The sequence below is a fragment of the Vipera berus genome, assembly GCF_964194415.1.
Source record: "Vipera berus genome assembly, chromosome: 2".
In the NCBI taxonomy this organism is placed as follows: domain Eukaryota; kingdom Metazoa; phylum Chordata; class Lepidosauria; order Squamata; family Viperidae; genus Vipera; species Vipera berus.
This window is the reverse complement of record NC_138203.1, coordinates 12,739,225-12,759,387: the sequence shown is the minus strand read 5'-3', so window position 1 is coordinate 12,759,387 and position 20,163 is coordinate 12,739,225. Positions and strand designations below refer to the sequence as shown.

The 20,163-nt window shown below is 41.3% G+C and overlaps 1 protein-coding gene across 1 annotated transcript in view; it reads right to left on the bottom strand.

Moving 5' to 3' along the window:
- DCC (DCC netrin 1 receptor) overlaps positions 1-20,163 on the bottom strand; it is a gene marked incomplete at its 5' end in the record, with an annotated part of 1,185,616 nt that overhangs the window by 717,440 nt on the left and 448,013 nt on the right. Inside the window, one exon of the mRNA XM_081315662.1 lies at positions 2,224-2,544. Coding sequence (XP_081171788.1) covers positions 2,224-2,544 — 321 coding nt within the window. The remainder of the gene's footprint in view (positions 1-2,223; positions 2,545-20,163) is intronic.

Here is a 20,163-nt window from a genome sequence, read left to right as displayed (position 1 = left end):
AAAGTCAGAAGGAGGCAGAAAGTAGTGCAAAAAGTGCATTTTACATTTTAGAAAAGATTATTTTTTTTCTGACTCTGAATTAATACATAAACCAGTTAATACCTAGCTTCAAAGAATGCCTCTTATTTTTGAAGATCATAAACATGTGCAGAGGAAGAAAGGCATGATTAGAGATAGTTAACACAAATAGTAATTTCACAAATATATTTCCATGGCAATAATGTCATGTCTAATTTTGCAGAAAAAAAATAAATGTTTGAACAAAAGAAGAAAAGGGGTTTCTAAAAAACATCCTTATATTTATTTAAATATATTTATTTATTTTTGCTCAAGGCAAGATTTCTTGAAGCTAATTATTGCAGACAGCTTTCAAAAGGATTAACATTTCTCCAAGTGCAACAGGCTAACAGCAAATATTATAATTTCTAAGACTTGTCTTTTAAGTTGTGTGTTATGCAGCTTTATTATAAAAACACAAGAAGTGGTTGGTAGATGTGATCATAGGCACATCTTGTCTTTTGCTATTAAGAATGATCAGTAAGATATATTCAGGTAGCCCACAAGCAAGCTTGGAAAGCAACAACCTCTCCAATTTTTTTTGTCACCTACTGTATGAACTTTTGTTCCGATTCTACAGTACATCTTGGCATTTATTATTAATTCCAGGTTACATTTGCATATGATTTTGTAATAGGAGAGAAGACTAAATTACAAACGAGTTATAAGTTGTCAGATATAAAAAGCAATCTTTTTTATGTCTGACAACTTATAATCCCTATCTCAAGAGTCCCCAGAGAAAAAGCAAAACATATATTCTACCTGAATAATGTATTTTGCCCCAAAGGATGTATACCACCTAAAATATACAAGTCACCCAATTATTTCAAACATCAGAAAAATCAGCAGCATTCCAAATCATATAGAAGACAAGAAATCAGAGATTTCTTGAGAAAGCTGGAATCTACGGATGATCACTGGACCATACCATGGATGTTGAGGTAATCTTTCCCAACATCTACAACAAAAAATAAACTGTTGGTCATTTAAAATATCATCATTGACAACACAAAAGCACACATCTGGATACCAGGCTTTGAGACTTCCTACTTAGTCCAAATGACTTTATTTTTGATAACACTACATTTTCCTTGGCTCTGGGGGCTGGTTAATAACTGCATTTAGATCCCCACTCAGTTTAAAATAGCTACTTACCCACTATTAGAGATAGCAACACAACCACACAAAGATGAGAACCACATCTTGCCAAGTCTTTCCAACTTCATTATAGGCCCACACAACATCACCTACAATGTTAATACTTTTGGATTCTTATCATCTAATATATGCCATCATGTGTCAACATTATCTTTCCAGATTCTACAAGGGACAAACTAGCCAGACTGTGCAAAATAATATATGGGCCCTAGCTGGACATCAGAGCTGACAACAGTAACAAGGCAGTGGCACATTTCAGCCTATCAAGACCCTCCTTCTCTAACCTCAAAGCAGCAGGGGCAGAAATGGAGAGGTTTGGCCACCACATTCTGATCAGTTACAAAATTTGACCACCAAATTCCTATCTATTAAAAAATTCAATCCATTCCAGCAGACTTGGATAGGGAGAGTGGAGTTTTTTTGTCCTTTCAGTTTGCAAACTGATAGTAAAACTCACCCCCCCACCTCTCTATGAGAACTTCTCTTCAGTCTCAGCTATTGCATAAATCCATTAGCTTCCCATCAAGCTTTCTCTCATCTTTTAACTTACATCATAGCACAGCTTCTCTCGCAAGTAATCAAATGTTAATGAAATGCTGTTAATGAAATCTTATAACAATAGCACTTAGACTTATATACCACTTCATAGTGCTTGTCAGCACTTTGGTTAACAAGGTTTACAGAGTCAGCCTATTGCCCCCAACAATCTGCGTCCCCATTTAACTGACTTCAGAAAGATGGAAGGCTGAGTCAACCTTCAGCCAGTCAGGATCAAACTCCAGGCTGTGGGCAGTTAGCCTGCAATACTGCATTCTAACCACTGCACCACCACGGCTCCTCAATAAATGAGGCTTATACCTCAATAAAGTTGATCAGCTTGGAAGGTGTTAACAGATTCCATGTATTCTAACTTTGCCAATGAAATAAACCTTTAAAAAACCTTCAGATTTCTAATTCCATCTTCAAATAAGCTCTAAAATATCTTCTCATCCCAACCTGAATCCTTACCTGCTACTGAAACTTTGGCTGTTCGACTGATGATAGCTCCAGTTCCTTCTAATGATGCTTCACATTGATAAAGGCCTTCATCAGGTTTATGATGTCTGGAATGGACAATATTCTGTATTAAAAGAGATCCATTGGAAAACTGTTGCCTTCTCTCATCCACTGCCAAGTTTAAAAAGACACCATCCTTTTTCCATTTGATTACAGGAAATCCTTGATCTGATTCTGCTGTACAGTTCAACAAAATGTTACTTCCCCGTGTAGTGACAGCATCTGAAGGTTCAATCAGGAAGTGCAATGTTGTAAATCCCATAATCTGTGCACCTGTTGGGATTAACAGACAAGAATAATCCAATTAGTCATATGCCAGAAAAGCCTTGTTTCAGCCAGATGAATATCATTAAAATTGGAAACTTTCCTGAACTTTTTTTTTTTAAAAATATATCCTTGAAATGTCCAGTTTTTACCTAAGCAGGAACAATAAATGCAGTTTTGATTTTAATTTTAGGAAATAATCTGACTACAAGTTAAGGTTATTAATTAAAATAATTCCCTTCCTCAACATATGTCTGTTTTGAACCACGATGGAAAATTAGGAAAAATATTGTGTCACATGTAGTTGAAGCATCATACATAAATATGCAAAGTTTGGAGTTTACATTGCAATGATATATGATTGTTTCATCACTCACACTTATTCAATCAATCGATCAATCAATCAATCAATCAATCAGAATAGAACTGCTCATGCAGGACACCCTATACCATTTCAGACAGATGGCTATCCAGTCTCTTCTTAAAAACCTCCAATGATGAAGCACCTATAACTTCTGAAGGCAAGCTATTCCGCTGGTTAATTATCCTCAATGTCAGGAAATTTCTTCTTAATTCCAGGTTGGCTCTCTCCTTAATTAATTTCCATCTATTGTTTCTTGTCTTGCCTTCTGGTGCTTTGGAAAATAAGTTGACCCCCTCCTCCTTGTGGCAGCCCCTCAAATACTGGAGTACTACTATCATGTTCCCCCCTATTTTGTCTTAGATACTTAAAATATGTACCTAAACAAACTTTACCTTAAATTTTGCTTTGGAAAAAAAGATAACTTTCCTAATGTTCATTAAAGTAAAGAAGTATTTAATCAAGTATATATTTGCATACCCCCCTTCATGGATTACTGCTTTGTTGTGGTGAAGGGGCTTGCGTAATTCAATGAAGCTATGAGCTATGCCGTGCAGGGCCACCCAAGACGGACAGGTCATAGCAGAGAGTTCTGACAAAACGTGATCCACTGGAGAAGGAAATGGTAACCCACCCCAGTATCTTTGCCATGAAAACCCCATGGACAGTACCAAAAGGCAAAACGATATGACGCTGGAAGATAAGCCCCTCAGGTCGGAAGGCGTCCAATATGCTACTGGGGAAGAGCAGAGGGCTAGTACTAGTAGTGCCAGAAAGAATGAAGCGACTGGGCCAAAGCCGAAAGGACGCTCAGCTGTGGATGTGTCTGGTGGTGACAGGAAAGTCCGATGCTGTAAAGATTTTTTCTCCATAGGAACCTGGAATGTAAGATCCATGAATCAAGGAAAGCTGGACGTGGTCAAACAAGAGATGACAAGACTAAACATCGACATCTTAGGTATCAGCGAACTAAAATGGACAGGAATGGGTGAATTTAATTCAGATGACCATCAGGTATACTACTGCAGGCAAGAATCCCTCAGAAGAAATGGAGTAGCCTTCATAGTCAATAAAAGAGTAGGAAAAGCAATACTGGGATACAATCCTCAAAATGACAGAATGTTCTCAGTTCGAATCCAAGGCAAACCATTCAATATCACAGTAGTCCAAGTCTATGCCCCAACCACCGGTGGTGAAGAGGATGAAATTGACCAGTTCTATGAAGCCCTACAGCACCTTATAGAACTAACACCCAAAAATGATGTCCCTATCATCATGGGGGATTGGAATGCTAAAGTAGGAAGCCAAAAGATAACTGGAATAACAGGCAAGTTTGGCCTTGGAGTACAAAATGAAGCAGGGCACAGGCTGATAGAATTTTGTCAAGAGAATACGATGGTCATAGCAAACACTGTTTTCCAACAACACAAGAGACGGCTCTACACATGGACATCACCAGACGGTCAAGACAGAAATCAGATTGACTATATGCTCTGCAGCCAAAGATGGAGAAGCTCTGTACAGTCAGTAAAAACAAGACCAGGAGCTTACTGTGGCTCAGACCATGAGCTTCTCGTTGCAAAGTTTAGGCTTAAAATGAAGAAAGTAGGGAAAAGCACTAGGCCACTCAGGTATGAATTAAATCATATCCCTGTTGAATATACAGTAGAGGTGACAAATAGACTTAAGGAATTAGATTTGATAGACAGAGTGCCTGAAGAACTATCAACAGAGGTTCGCAACATTGTACAACAGGTAGCAACCAAAACCATCCCAAAGAAAAAGAAATGCAAGAAAGCAAAATGGCTGTCTGAGGAAGCTTTGCAAATAGCTGAGGAAAGGAGGGGAGCGAAAGGCAAGGGAGAAAAAGAAAGATATGACCAATTAAATGCAGAATTCCAGAGAATAGCTAGAAAAGGTAAGAATGCCTTCTTAAATGAACAGTGCAAAGAGATAGAAGAAAACAATTGAATAGGGAGGACCAGAGATCTTTTCAAGAAAATTGGCGCAATAAAGGGAACGTTTCATGCAATATAGGCATGATAAAGGACCAAAATGGCAGGGACCTAACAGAGGCAGAAGATATTAAGAAGAGTTGACAAAATTACACAGAAGAACTATACAAGAATGAGCTTAACGTCCCTGATAATCACAATGAGGTGGTCACTGACCTCGAGCCAGACATCCTAGAATGTGAAGTGAAGTGGGCCTTAGAAAAGCTGAGCAACAACAAAGCTAGTGGAGGTGACAGTATTCCAGCTGAGCTATACAAAATCTTAAAAGACAATGCAGTAAAAGTGCTACACTCAATTTGCCAGCAAATTTGGAAAACTCAACAGTGGCCATAGGATTGGAAAAGATCAGTTTACATTCCAATTCCAAAAAAAGGCAGTGCCAAAGAATGTTCAAACGCCTCTTGTTGTGGGTGAAGAAGGAGAGTGTAAAAGTTGGGTTGAAACTTAACATTAAGAAAACCAAGATCAGGGCATCCGGCCCTCTCAATTCCTGGCAAATAGATGGGGAAGAAATGGAGGTAGTGACAGATTTTATTTTCCTGGGCTCCAAGATCACTGCAGATGGGGACTGTAGCCAAGAAATTAAAAGACGTTTGCTCCTGGGGAGGAAAGCCATGGCAAATCTAGACAGCACACTAAAAAGCAGAGACATCACCCTGTCAACAAAAGTGCATATAGTCAAGGCTATGGTCTTCCCAGTTGCAATGTATGGCAGTGAAAGCTGGACCATAAAAAAGGCTGAGTGCCAAAGAATTGAGGCCTTTGAACTGTGGTGCTGGAGAAGACTCCTGCAAGTCTCTTGGACTGCAAGGCAATTAAATCAGGCAGTCCTAGAGGAGATCAACCCTGACTTTTCTTTAGAAGGCCAGATCCTGAAGCTAAAACTCAAATACTTTGGCCAGTTAATGAGAAGGAAGGACTCACTGGAGAAGAGCCTAATGCTGGGAAAGATTGAGGCCAATAGAAGAAGGGGATGACAGAGAATGAGGTGGCTGGATGGAGTCACTGAAGCAGTAAGTGTGAGCTTAAATGGACTCCAGAAGATGGTAGAGGACAGGAAGGCCTGGAGAAACGTTGTCCATAGGGTCGTGATGGGTCAGATATGACTTTGCAACTAACAACAACAACAACAACAATATTTGCATCCTACCAGCTGCAGGAACAAAATAACGAGGAAAGATAGACTAATTTGCAATTTCAGAATTCAACCAAACTCCCCAAGGTCTTTTAACTTTCCAAATCTCAACAGTATGTTGAACAAAGGAACAGCATCAAATTCATCTAAAGCAGATGCCTATCAATATCCTAAGGTCTTATTCGCTTTAGAGGGCTCAGCTTGTGTTCCACTTTACTTCTATCTTAGGCCTCTGCACATAGAAGAATTTAATTCCCAAAGGATATCAATTATTCAACAGTTTACTCAAACAAACCCATTCACAGGAAAGGAGAAGCAAATTCCAAATGCCAATGAGTCTCACCTCATATTATATATATCTAATTACATGATGTTCTTCACTGTGTCACAACACTCAGTGCAATAGCATTTCATAATGCTAAAAAAATGTAAGAAGACACCCAAACAAGAAAAAAGATACATCTGTACTGAGATTTCTCATACATTTCCTAATATGATTTGTGTCTGTGTGCGCCCGTGTGGACTAGAACTAGAACTAGAACTCATCCCCTAGTTTCTAGACTAGTGCCTTAACCGCTGTATCAGATTGGCTGTCTAATGTGATATATCCAGGGCTTTTTTTGTCATAGAACGCTCAGAACAGAGTTCCGGCACCTTTTTTGGATGGAACCTTGTAGGGTAGGCAAGGCAGGCTGTATGACGTGTGTGAGCTCTGGCACCTTTTTCTTTTACAAAAAAAGCACTGGATATATCAACATGTAAAACACGAGGCTATATTTAGATCAATGTGAAAAGAAATAAGTACGTAAAGAGTATATATTTGGTACAATTTTTGAGCATATCTGCACAAACTAGATTATTGTGTAAATCCATATTTAGCTATCACTAATTTTTAACTTTCTTTAATATTCCAGATTACACCAAAACGTACCAAAAATATACTTTAAACAACGTATCCTCCTTAACCACTAGTGGGTTTTTTTTTTTGTGTCTTAACCATTTCACCAAATTGGCTCTCTAATGGGATATAGCAACATCTAAAATATGAGTGTATATTTAGATCAATAAGTCAAAAGGAATACATATGTAAAGAGTATATTTTTTTTACATTTTTGGATCGTATCTGCACAAGCTAGAATATTGTGTAAGTCCAAATTTTGCTATTCACTAGTTTTTAACTTCCTTGAATATTCAAACCCAATTCTCATCTTCAGATTACACCAAAACATACAAAAAAGATACTTCAAACAATGTAACTTCTTTTTTATGGATTCTTTTTTTAAAAAAAATTCAAAATTTAACAGTTAAGAGTTTACAGAAAGAGCATATATACAGAAGACCTCCGAAACAGGGAAGATGAGGGCTTCCAAACAATGTAACTTCCATTGGGCTTTTAAAACATGAGGTTTCTCTTAAATGTTTCAGATTTTAATGGGACAGAATAGATTGCTGATGAATACAAGCAAAAATGAAATAAGCTGGAAAGATTGATTTAGGGGGAAAACTAAGGTAAATTAGTTCCATTTACATACTCCACTCTATTTTCAAGAAAGTACAATAAGATGCTTGTTCCTTCATTTTCACCCCTGTGTCATTTTGCGGAAGATGTATTTTAAATGTACATTTCCAAAGCTTCCTAGCATGGATGGCTAAGATCTTTAAGAATACCATTGCAATTATATGATCTCAAACAGTTCAATTATCAGCCTGAAGCCCTTATTGATGAAATGCCGACTGGTGGCCCCCAGGGGGAGGGCCTTCTCTGTGGGCGCTCCGGCATTATGGAACCAACTGCCGGTGGAGCTCCGGATGGCACCAGACCTTCGAACTTTCCGTCGGGGCCTGAAGACCCACCTGTTTGAAATAGCTGGTCTGGCCTGATGGGGGATTATGGGTTTTTAATTGTTTTTAAATTTGTATTACTGTTTTAATTGGGCATGGGTTTAATCTTTTTTAATTTTTGTATTGTCTTTTTTATATATGCCCTGTGAACCGCCCTGAGTCCCTACCAAGGAGAAGGGCGGTATATAAATTAAAAAATAAGAAATAAGAAATAATAAGAAATCCAATTTCCAAGTTCTGAAGCATTAAGAAAAGAAAAAAATATATCTTTCAAACGAATTCCAGAGACCATCTTTTTATAGCAAGATGTAATGGATTTTACATCTTTCCCACCACTCTTCTTTTTAGAGAACCCTTCTACCATGTTACTGAAAGAAAACAAATTCCTTATTTTGAAACAGTGGCACTTTATTGCTTTCGGTATATCAAGTACATAAAGTCACAGGAGTTAAACAAAGATTAACTCTCTTTTGATGCAATTACCCCTGCCAGTGAGCTGCAATTTCAGTTATTCATATGCAGTCAAAAGCTACAGTTATCTGAAAATTGCTTTGGTATATGATGCTTAACAGCTTGAATAACTGGTGAACATATTTTTTTAGAATATGAAAGGAATGGAAACCTTCTCTGAAATATAGTGTCTCAAAACTCCAAAGTAGTCCATGCATGAAAAAAACAACTGGCAGGTGTTATAGGGTTATATACAAAAATAATGATATTAATTCTGTCCTACAGGATGTTGAGAGCATGACCCAGCAATCCTTGTAGTTCCTCTTATAAAGTGTTATCAAACTACAACATCCATTATAAGTTAAAGTCAAGCTTCTACAATGGAGCCAAGATGACTATTGCATAATTCTTAGATGCAACAAAATAACTCAACAAGAATGATATGAATTCTGTCCTACAGGTTGTTGAGAGGATGACCAAGAAATCCTTGTAGTTCGTCTTATAAAATCTTATCAAATTACAACAACCATTATAAGCTGAAGTCAAGAATCAACAATGGAGACAAGATGACTACTGTATAATTCTTGGATGCAACAAATAATTAACATCAAAATGGCTTCAGCCCTAATGTCCAGGCAGGTGACTTTGATTATTTGGTAAGGATGTTCTGAAATATCCATGAAATCATTTGGTTTGTGGGAATGGTCTTGGGATACAGAAGGAAGAACCAGGGAAACGGTCAGATAAAGGCAGTTTAGTCTCCAAAAGGAATGGGAGAGTAGCAAACACCCCAGCTATAAATGCAATGGGAAAGAAATGTATTTTTAGACTTGAAAGATTCTGTTAATGTAACTTTACAACAAAGAAGAATGATTTTATCTTGCTGTGCTTCCTGTTTGAGCTACCTTGTAAAGCTGATATCAACAGAAATGTACACTATGTTTTTTGTTCTATCACAGCAACCTTCTTCATGATTAATTTTTTTTATGGGTTGGGTTTTTTTTGTTTTTTTGTTTTTTGTTTTTTTGGCGGGGGATGTTTCTGTTTTTCATTTTTGTTCTAAAGCCTTCACAGTGAGGATGGTCCAAATATTTTCTGGAACAGCCAAAGATCTAAGAAAGACTCAGTTAATTAGGACACTACTTTAAAGAAACTGTCTTAGGAAAGACACCACTAAAATGACTTGATCTAAGGAGATTCAAGCAAGCTCTTCTATTAACTCAAGAGGAACAGCAGTTCATTGGGACAGTGTTTTGAATAAGCTATCTCCCCCCCCCCAATTACATGAAATTAAGGAGCACCCTTAAAGAGCATCTTGAATATTCCATAGCTCTTTAACTACTATCTAAACCTTCATAATGAGGTCAAAATGCTATCTTCTGTTTCTTCCAGATTTAATTATTTACTAGGCACAAATATCATCTGTACAATTTCTCGCACTACAACTTTCACATTCACCAGTTTTACTTTTTTAATGAGACAAGTTAGTGATTTGTGTGTGTGTGTGTGTGTGTGTGAGAGAGAGAGAGAGAGAGAGATCTGTAGCCAATTCCTTCATACATTAACTTCTTTAAGTCAGAAAACAAGAGTATTGAAAAACTGATTTTCTTGCCTGAGTGTTGGAAAAAACATGAGAACAGAACAGAACAGAACAGAACAGAACAGAACAGAACAGAACAGAACAGAACAGAACAGAACAGAACAGAACAGAACAGAATAGAATAGAATAGAATAGAATAGAATAGAATAGAATAGAATAGAAGCTGGAAGGGACCTTGGAGGTCTTCTAGTCCAGCCCCCTGCTCAAGCAAGAGGACATATACCATCTCAGACAAGTGACTGTCTAGTCTCTTCTTAAAAATCTCCAGTGATGGAGCCCCTATGATTTCTGAAGGAAAGCTGTTCCACTGGTTAATTGTCCTCACTGTCAGGAAGTTTCTCCTTAATTCCAGGCTGCTTCTTTCCTTGATTACTTTCCATCCATTGTTTCTTGTACTGCCCTCTTGTGCTTTGGTGAATAATGTGACCCCCTCTTCTTGGTGGCAGCCCCTCAAATACTGGAATACTGCTATCATGACTCCCCTATTTCTTCTTTTCAAGTCCTGTAGTTGTTCTTATGTTTTAGTCTCCAGGCCTTTAATCATCTTAGTTGCTCTTCTCTGAATTGTGATATGGTGACCAAAATTGGCTGCAGGATTCCAGGTGTGGTCTTACTAGGGTACTAGTACTTCATGTGATCTTGAGTCTATGCCTTTGTTTATACAACCCAGGATTCTATTAGCTTTTCTGGCTGCTGCTGCACACTCCTGGCTCATAGTCAAATGATCGTCCACTAGGACTCCAAGGTCCCTCTCACAGTTACTGTTTTTAAGCCAGGTCTTGCCCAATCTGTACTTGTACCTTTGATTTTTCCTGCCTAAATGTAAAACTTTGCTTTTCTCCACACTGAAATTCATTTTGCTAAATAGGGCCCATTGTTCAAGTTTGTCAAGATCTTTTTGGATCCTGAGCTTGTCTTCTGGGGTGTTGGCTACTCCTGCCTGTTTTGTGTCATCTGCAAATTTGATGAGTTCCCCTTCAATTCCCACATCTAAGCCATGTATGAAGATATTGAAGAGTACTGGGCCTAAGATGGAACCTTGTGGTACCCCACTGCTTACTTTTATCCATGTGGATTTTTAGGCATATGGTGTTAGCCTACAATGTTGGGTTGAAAATATATTAACCATAATGTTATGACTTTAAGAAGTTAATTGGCCAATGGGTGTGTAAGTGTTCTCATGGCCATAAGTGGAAGCTAGGAACGTAGCTTCTCTCTCTCTCTGAATTCACTGCTCTCTACTGTTACTGTTTTTGCTCTGTTACCTGAACTGTGTATTGACCTCTGGACCGGTAAGAAGACTTTGTATTTTGGATTGCTACTTGGACTGTTGCTATTGTTTATGACCTGGACTGTTTATTTTTGATTGTGCATTTTTGTTCTTACACCACCTCAAAAGTAAACTACTTTTTGCTTTTCCAACTCAGTGTACTCTTGTGTGACTCTTACTGCTCTCAGTACCCTTCCTTGTCTGTGCAACTCTTTGGTAGCACAAGGAGACCTCTGCACAACAAAATTCCCTAACATGGATGTAGTACCATTGAGGACTCTTTGTTGAATATGGTTTGCCAGCCAGCTATGGATCCATCTGGTGGCGACGCTTTTTCTAGCTTACCAAGGAGTAGGTTGTGGTCTACTTTATCAAATGCCTTACTGAAATCTAAGTATACTACATCCACAGCATTTTGCTGATCTACTAGTTTAGTCACCTTAGTAAAGAATGAAATAAGATTGGTTTGGCATGATATGTTTTAACAAACCTGTGCTGGCTACTAGTTATAACTTTGTTTGCAGATCTGTTTTTTGATTATCTTTTTTAGGATCTTCCCAGGTATTGATGTTAAACTAATTGGTCTGCAGTTTCCTGGGTCTGTTTCCCCCCCACTTTCTTGAAGATGGGAACCACATTATACCTTTTCCAATCCTCAGCTACTTCCCTGGTGCTCCAGAATTTTTGAAAGATGTTGTCAATGCTATAAACATTGGATGTTCCCGCTCTGAAAACTGATGAAAATTGGACCCATTTCTGTTTTGCTTTTAACATGTTTTTTCTTCTATTTAGCAATCAGGTGCAGAAGGAGGGTTGGGCTGAATGCTTGAGCTCAGCTAGCCATAATAATAATGCTGCTCTGTGGGAACTCAAGGACACAAACTGATAACGGATTGGGGGGCTGAGGAGCTGAACAGAAAGCTCATGTTTCAAGCTAATTGGAGAATGTGATTTATGACTGCTTATTAGGGGTGGGAATTGCAATTTGTTATCCAGGGGACGGGAATTTAGTTTTGGGTTCAACTGTTAGTGCTGATCACTAAAAAGCAGAGACATCACCCTGCCAACAAAAGTGCATATAGTCAAGGCTAGATTATTTGATTTCCCATTCATTGTCATCTAAAGTTAATGCATGTAATGGGGACACCACTAAAAATTAAGTTGCTTCCATGAAGTTTATTCTCTATTTCATGAAAATCTGCATTCTTTAAGTGATCTTTTAAAATATATTTTCTACATGATAAAATGGAATAGGAAATAGCAGGTGTTATTTATATTAATAGGGACTCAGTTATATTACTGTCTTTGATATGGGAAACCATTAAAGCATGGGTTTGAGGTTGTTTTATGGCACAGACTTCATATGAAAAGACACAACAGTTGATTAAAATTGAATTTTTAGAGGAAAAAAAACTCCAAGAAATCTTATTGCTTTATACATCGCATTTATCTCCAGACTGATATAGACTTTTTATTGCACTTCATATGACAATAAAAATAGGGAAAGGGAGAAAAATTTAATAAGTTATTGGCTTTTAAAATTAAACAAAGTAATATAATAATAGATTTTGCACATCTATTTGGAATGTAAATGTAAAGCTGTATACAGATCCCCAACTAATCAGGAATCATTTCAATATTATTCTAATCTATATAATACTGACAAAAAAATTAATCAGAAATTGTGGGAGTTCCAATACTGGAGGTTTTTAAGAAAAGATTGGACAACTGTTTGTCTGAAATGGTATAAGGTTTCTTGCATGAGCAGGGGGTTGGACTAGAAGATCTTCAAGGTCCCTTCTCACCCTGTAATTCTATTAAACTAATTCTTCATCAACAGAAGATAAGATAGACACCTTTCTACAGAAAACTGGTTTGTCACATTCATCCTAAGTAGTTATATTCTTACGCAATTTCTTTTGCTTCAAGAAATAGTCACTATAATTATTTTATTTATTTATTTTAATTCCATTTATATCCCGCCCTTCTCCGAAGACTCAGGGTGGCTTACAAGCTTAGCAGTAGCCTTCATTCTATGTATATGCCTGCTTATTAGGGCTTTCACACACCCCCAAGCGGCATTATTACAAAGTCAGCTTAATTGCCCCCAACAATCTGGGTCCTCATTTTACCTACCTCGGAAGGATGGAAGGCTGAGTCAACCTTGAGCCTGGTGGGATGCGAACCTGCACTAATTGCAGGCAGCTGGTGTTACTTAAGGAGGCATTAGCCCACTGCTCCACCAAGGCTCTGTGAAGTTGGAAAAAGTGCTTATCCCAATAGTTTGGGATCAAAATGCATTAGCTTGTTGCTTTCCATTTGATCTGAAGTCTATAGTGAAGCTTTTTCAAACAAATCTCTGGTTTTTAATCAGGCAGGCATTATAATTTTGCCCAAACCAGACAAGTATCAACTATTTGTTCTCCTTGCAGACCTATTTCCTTGATAAATGTGAACACTAAAATGCTAACCACTACTTTGGCCTACAGATTACAGGGTGTTTCTCCAACTATCATCCACCCATTTCAGGGTAAATTTATACTGAGCTGTCAAACTTCTGACAACATCAGATTTTTCACTAATGTTCTTGCTACTATTCCAAACAGACACCAAGAAAGCTTCTGATATGGTCTCTTGGCTGTTTTGTGAATTGGGCTTTGATTTATGTTTGATATCTGCAAAGTTTTATATTTGGGATTGGTATGATTTATTCAACTCCTAAATTACAAGTTTATTATTAACAATGTATCTTTTCTACGGATGAATTTATATCAAAATACACATCACACATTATTTCTCCTTTCCTTTTTAATGTGGCTTTAGAACCGCCTTGATTGTATAATTAGAGATTTTTAAAATATGAATAGAATTACAACGGGGGCCGAGGGTAAGATTTTATCACAGGCTGATTATATGTTTTATAAATAGATTTGTAATGTTCTTAATCTTATCTTATTAATGCAGTCTGGGGTTCTACAAGGTATAAATCTGTTTGCTGCTATTAGGTCACAGTAGCAAATTAGAAAAGTATGAAAATTGTGGGGTTGGATTCTGTTCAGCCTCCTTTGTTTATGTATGTTGGCCAAAGAAATTCCAGAAATTCTTCTCAATTGATAAATAAACTTATCTCTTGTTTTGATGCAGATTGAGAAAAAGCTAGCCAGACAATTTTAAAGTGTTGACCATCCTCAAAGAAATATGGATTTGGTTACTTCATTTCCCCACATCTCTCTCATCAGCTACCGTATATACTTGAGTATAAGCCGACTCGATTATAAGCCGAGACCCCTAATTTTACCCCAAAAAACTGGAAAAAGTTGGTGACTCAAGTATAAGCCGAGGCTGGGAAATGCAGCAGCTCACGGTAAATTTCAAAAATAAAAATACAGGTAGATAACAATAAAATTGCTTTAATTGAGGCATGTGGAAAAGAGGGTCAACAAAAACAATATATTATCAGTATATTCAACAAAAACAATATATTATCAGTATATTCAACAAAAACAATAAATTATCAGTATATTCAACAAAAACAATATATAATATTAAAGTATTAACAATAACTTTAAATGTACAAAAACCTTAACTCAATAAGCAACCAAGCTAAAACACAAGCATCAAAATCCTTCAAAACTGGATTCCTCCTCCTCATCTGTATCTGCAAACAGAGCTTCAGCTGTAGCTGGTGTGAGGTTATCATCATATACATTGTCACAGAGTTCGCTGTCATCACTATCACAGTTGTCCTCCTCATGCAAAGCAGTGTCTTCACTGCCATCCATAGCATTACTTATGCCACATTTCCTGAAGGCGTGCTTCACCATGTCCTCTGGAATCTCTTCCCATGCATCACGAACCCACTTTGCTATCAGTTCTATGTCAGGCTTCATCATATTTCCACCTTTTGTTAGTCGGGCTTGACCAGATGACATCCATTCGCACCACATCTTTCGCACACGGTCTTTGAAAGGTTTATTTAAACACACATCTAAGGGCTGTAATACAGATGTAAGCCCACCTGGAATAACGGCTAAAGTAACTTGAGAAGACTTTGCCAATGTTTTTATGTCATCAGATGTGTGGGCTCTGAACATATCCCAAACTAGCAATGATGGTTTTTTCTTTAAGGCTGCTCCTGGTCGTCCATTCCAAACTTCTTCCAGCCACTTTTTTGTTCCATCTTCATCCATCCAGCCTTTAACATGTGGGCGCACTGTAATTCGTGGTGGGAATTTGACCTTTTTAGGCAAGGTCTTTCTTTTAAAAATAATGACAGGCCGCAGCTTAGTTCCATTAGCCAAACATGACAGAACAACTGTAAAATGGTTTTTCTCATTACCTGTGGTTCTGAGTAAAACAGTTTTGTCTCCCAAACTTGCCACGGTTCTGTTGCTTGGAAGATCAAAGGTCATAGGTGTTTCATCCATATTCCCAATATCTCCCAGGTCATAGTTATGGATCTTTCTTTGTTTTATGATGAATGAATGGAATGACATCACTTTTTCATCAAGGTCTTTTGGCAACTTCTGTGAAATCTTTGTTCTTTGCCGCAAACATAGGCCATACCTATTCATGAAGCCAGTACACCATCCTGCTGACGCAACAAAATTTTCAATGCCTGGTACTTTTAATTTGTCATCTTTAGCCATTTGAAGGGCACGTAAGCGAATTCCCATGCGTGTTACGCAGTAACCATTTTGACGACACTCCATAACCCATTCATGCAATTCAGTCTCTAGAGCCACATATGGAGTTGTTAAACCACGTCGAGCTTTTTTTGCCTTTGGAATCTTTTCCAACTCAGCTTTCATTTTCCGCCACTCCCTCACTTGTTTTTCATCAACACCAAATTCCCTACTTGCAATACTGTTATTGCTTTTTTCTGCTCTTAACACAACCTTTAGTTTGAAAGCAGCTTCGTATGACCTGCGTCTTTGTTTTGGTGCAGGAGTACTAGAAGTACTGGGCTCCATTTCTAACAGGAATGGGGAGGTCTGCTAGGGAGGCAGCAGTCAAGCGTTGTTTCCCTCCTCGTGGGTGTGTGTGTGGGGGGGGGAGGGGGCAGTCAAGCGTTGTTTCCCTCCTCAGTCAAGCTTGTTTCCCTCCTCGTGCGTGCGTGTGTGTGTGTGTGGGGGGGGGAGGGGCTTGTTTCCCTCCTCAGTCAAGCTTGTTTCCCTCCTCGTGCTTGCGTGTGTGTGGGGGGGGGGGCTTGTTTCCCTCCTCAGTCAAGCTTGTTTCCCTCCTCGTGCGTGCGTGCGGGCGTGTGTGTGTGTGTGTGTGTCAAGCGTTGTGTTGTTTCCACGTGGGCCCCGGGCTGTGTCCCCGGCGACTCCGCTCCCTCCCCTCACCTCCGGGCCGGGCTTCTCGCCGGCGGGCTGGCTGGCTGGTGCTGGTCCCCGGGCGAGGCAGCGAGCGAGCGGGCGGCGGCAGCGGCATTTTCGGGGCGGCACGGGTGAGCGATGGGGGGGGAAAGCACGGGTGAGCGATGGGGGGGAAAGCACGGGTGAGCGATGGGGGGGAAAGCGGCAGCGGCGGCATTTTCGGGGGCAGCGGGTGAGCGACTCCGCTCCCTCCCCTCACCTCCGGGCCGGGCTTCTCGCCGGCGGGCTGGCTGGCTGGTGCTGGTCCCCGGGCGAGGCAGCGAGCGAGCGGGCGAGCGGCAGCGGCATTTTCGAGGCGGCACGGGTGAGCGATGGGGGGGGAAAGCATGGGTGAGCAATGGGGGGGGAAAGCGGCAGCGGTGGCATTTTCGGGGGCAGCAGGTGAGCGACTCCGCTCCCTGCCCTCACCTCCGGGCCGGGCTTCTCGCCGGCGGGCTGGCTGGCTGGTGCTGGTCCCCGGGCGAGGCAGCGGGCGAGCGGCAGCGGCAGCGGCATTTTCGGGGCGGCACGGGTGAGCGATGGGGGGGGAAAGCACGGGTGAGCGATGGGGGGGAAAGCACGGGTGAGCGATGGGGGGGAAAGCGGCAGCGGCGGCATTTTCGGGGGCAGCGGGTGAGCGACTCCGCTCCCTCCCCTCACCTCCGGGCCGGGCTTCTCGCCGGCGGGCTGGCTGGCTGGTGTTGGTCCCCGGGCGAGGCAGCGAGCGAGCGGGCGAGCGGCAGCGGCATTTTCGGGGCGGCACGGGTGAGCGATGGGGGGGGAAAGCACGGGTGAGCGATGGGGGGGAAAGCGGCAGCGGCGGCATTTTCGGGGGCAGCGGGTGAGCGACTCCGCTCCCTCCCCTCACCTCCGGGCCGGGCTTCTCGCCGGCGGGCTGGCTGGCTGGTGCTGGTCCCCGGGCGAGGCAGCGAGCGAGCGGGCGAGCGGCAGCGGCATTTTCGGGGCGGCACGGGTGAGCGATGGGGGGGGGAAAGCGGCAGCGGCGGCATTTTCGGGGGCAGCGGGTGAGCGACTCCGCTCCCTCCCCTCACCTCCGGGCCGGGCTTCTCGCCGGCGGGCTGGCTGGCTGGTGCTGGTCCCCGGGCGAGGCAGCGAGCGAGCGGGCGAGCGGCGGCGGTATGTTCGGGGCGGCACGGGTGAGCGATGGGGGGGGGAAAGCGGCAGCGGCATTTTCGGGAGCAGCAGGTGAGCGATGGGGGGGGAAAAGCGGCAGTGGCATTTTCGGGAGCAGCAGGTGAGCGATGGGGGGGAAAAGCGGCAGCGGCATTTTCGGGGGCAGCGGGTGAGCGATGGGGGGGGAAAGCGGCAGCGGCATTTTCGGGAGCAGCAGGTGAGCGATGGGGGGGGGGAAAAGCGGCAGCGGCATTTTCGGGGGCGGCGGGTGAGCGATGGGGGCGGGAAAGCAGCAGCGGCATTTTCGGGAGCAGCAGGTGAGCGATGGGGGGGGAAAAGCGGCAGCGGCATTTTCGGGGGCGGCGGGTGAGCGATGGGGGGGAAAAGCGGCAGCGGCATTTTCGGGGGCAGCGGGTGAGCGATGGGGGGGGAAAGCGGCAGCGGCATTTTCGGGGGCAGCGGGTGAGCGATGGGGGGGAAAGCGTCAGCGGCATTTTCAGGGGCAGCGGGTGAGCGATGGGGGGGGAAAGCGGCAGCGGCGGTTGTTGGGGGCGCAGCAGGCGAGGCAGCTTCTCTCAGCAGCCTGTTCCGAACGAAGGGACAGTTCTTTTTTTTTTGTTGACTGGAGTATAAGCCGAAGTGGAGTTTTTCAGCCCAAAAAGTGGGCTGAAAAATTCGGCTTATACTCAAGTATATACGGTAATTTCATTGTATCCTTCTGTTTGTTTGTTTTTAAAAAAATTGCACCATCAGTCATATAAATATCATGCAGAGACAGTTTGGTATAGTGATTAAGACAACAGGCTAGAAATCAGGAGACTGTGAGTTCTAGTCTTGCTTTAGGCTTGACAAATAGGCTGAGTGACATTGGGCCAATCACCAGGAGACGGTGAGTTCTAGTCCCTCCTTAGGCATGAAAGGCATGACTTTGGTCCAGTCACTCTCTTTCAGCCTACAGCATCAGATTGGTTCAACAATCCAGTCAATTCCTGTTGCAACCAAATAGTTCAGCACTCAGTTGATACGAAAAAAGCTGACACTGCACTTGCAAGGAAACACTAGAAAGAGAGAAAAAGCCATATAAACATCAGATGCAAATAGAAATCCAGATTTCTTTATGTACCTAAGGGGACAAACAGAGAAGAGAGAGAAAGAAAATCTGGCAAACTTAGCACACACAATAATAACTTATTGTCTGGAAAACAAAGGGGCATGGTGGAGAAAAATGTAATGTGTGATAAAGTTCTGAGTCATTATCTCTAATTAACTGGTAGTGGCATCAGCTGAACTGTTGATGAGACAGAGATATGGTTGCAGACATGCTTCTAGTGAAGCAGCTAATCGATTTGATGGAATGAATGTGGGTGGCAAAGGGGAGAATGGTCATTAACTTTCTGCCAGAGAATGAGCAACTGTTATTCGCAATGACAAGGGATGGTTTGAGAACAGATATTTTTGAGATGAGCAGAGGAATTAAATCCTCAAGCACTTTTTTGATTTGAAAGGACATTCTAATCCCCCCCTTAATGGGAACTATAACACTCCAAATATCTGAGTTACAGAAGTTTTTGGATTCTGGAAAAATTGGATGGAAAGGTGGAGAGATTTAAAAAAATTGTATATAGAAATGAACAGGAGAAAATTATTGATGTAGCAATAGAGAGGAACATATGGCAATAAGGAGACATGGCTAAAGAACAGGTAGAGCAATAAGAAGACTAACTTGGAGAAGCAATGTTTTAATATCTTACAATCTATGCATAAGGTTTAACATTTAGGCATCTCCTTGGATCCAGTGTTGCTTTCCTGCTAATGGAAGACATCTTTTAGTCATGGTGGAACTGTATTGAATCTAGAACTAAACCAGTGTCCACATCCAGCTCAAGGATCCAAATAAATCACCAGGTTCATTCTGTTTCTGAAACTCTTACTGTTTATTCACTACATGGCATGGTAATGCTAAAGCAAAATTAACTCTGAGGTTCCCAGACACCAACTCATAGAATTAAACAATAATCTCTCTGGCCAAACCCCCATGCTCTCACATAAACAATTTCACTTTGTTATGGGAACCGTTTGCTTCTCCTCCACACCTGCTGCAGTGTCCTTGGAAATGTTTCAGGCTCTCACAGTCTTCATAAAGGTTTCATTTCTCCATCTAAACACTTCTAAAACAACACCTCCCCTCTCTAACTCTAATGGTAAGTTGAAAGGAAAAGGCACATAGCTGCCAAAGTTTCATTCTTGACAACTGGGATGTTGGAGAGGCAAGAAAATCTAACAATTTTACATAGCTTCTTCTTCAATCTAATTTACAATCTATCAGTGTGCATGCACACACAGATACAACCTGTCAGGTGGAAACAACCAGAACCAATCATAAGGAGTTTCAACAGGAGTTTTATTGCTAATCAACTAAGCTACATGAATCTCACCAGACTGTCTTCATTCCCTTGGAGAT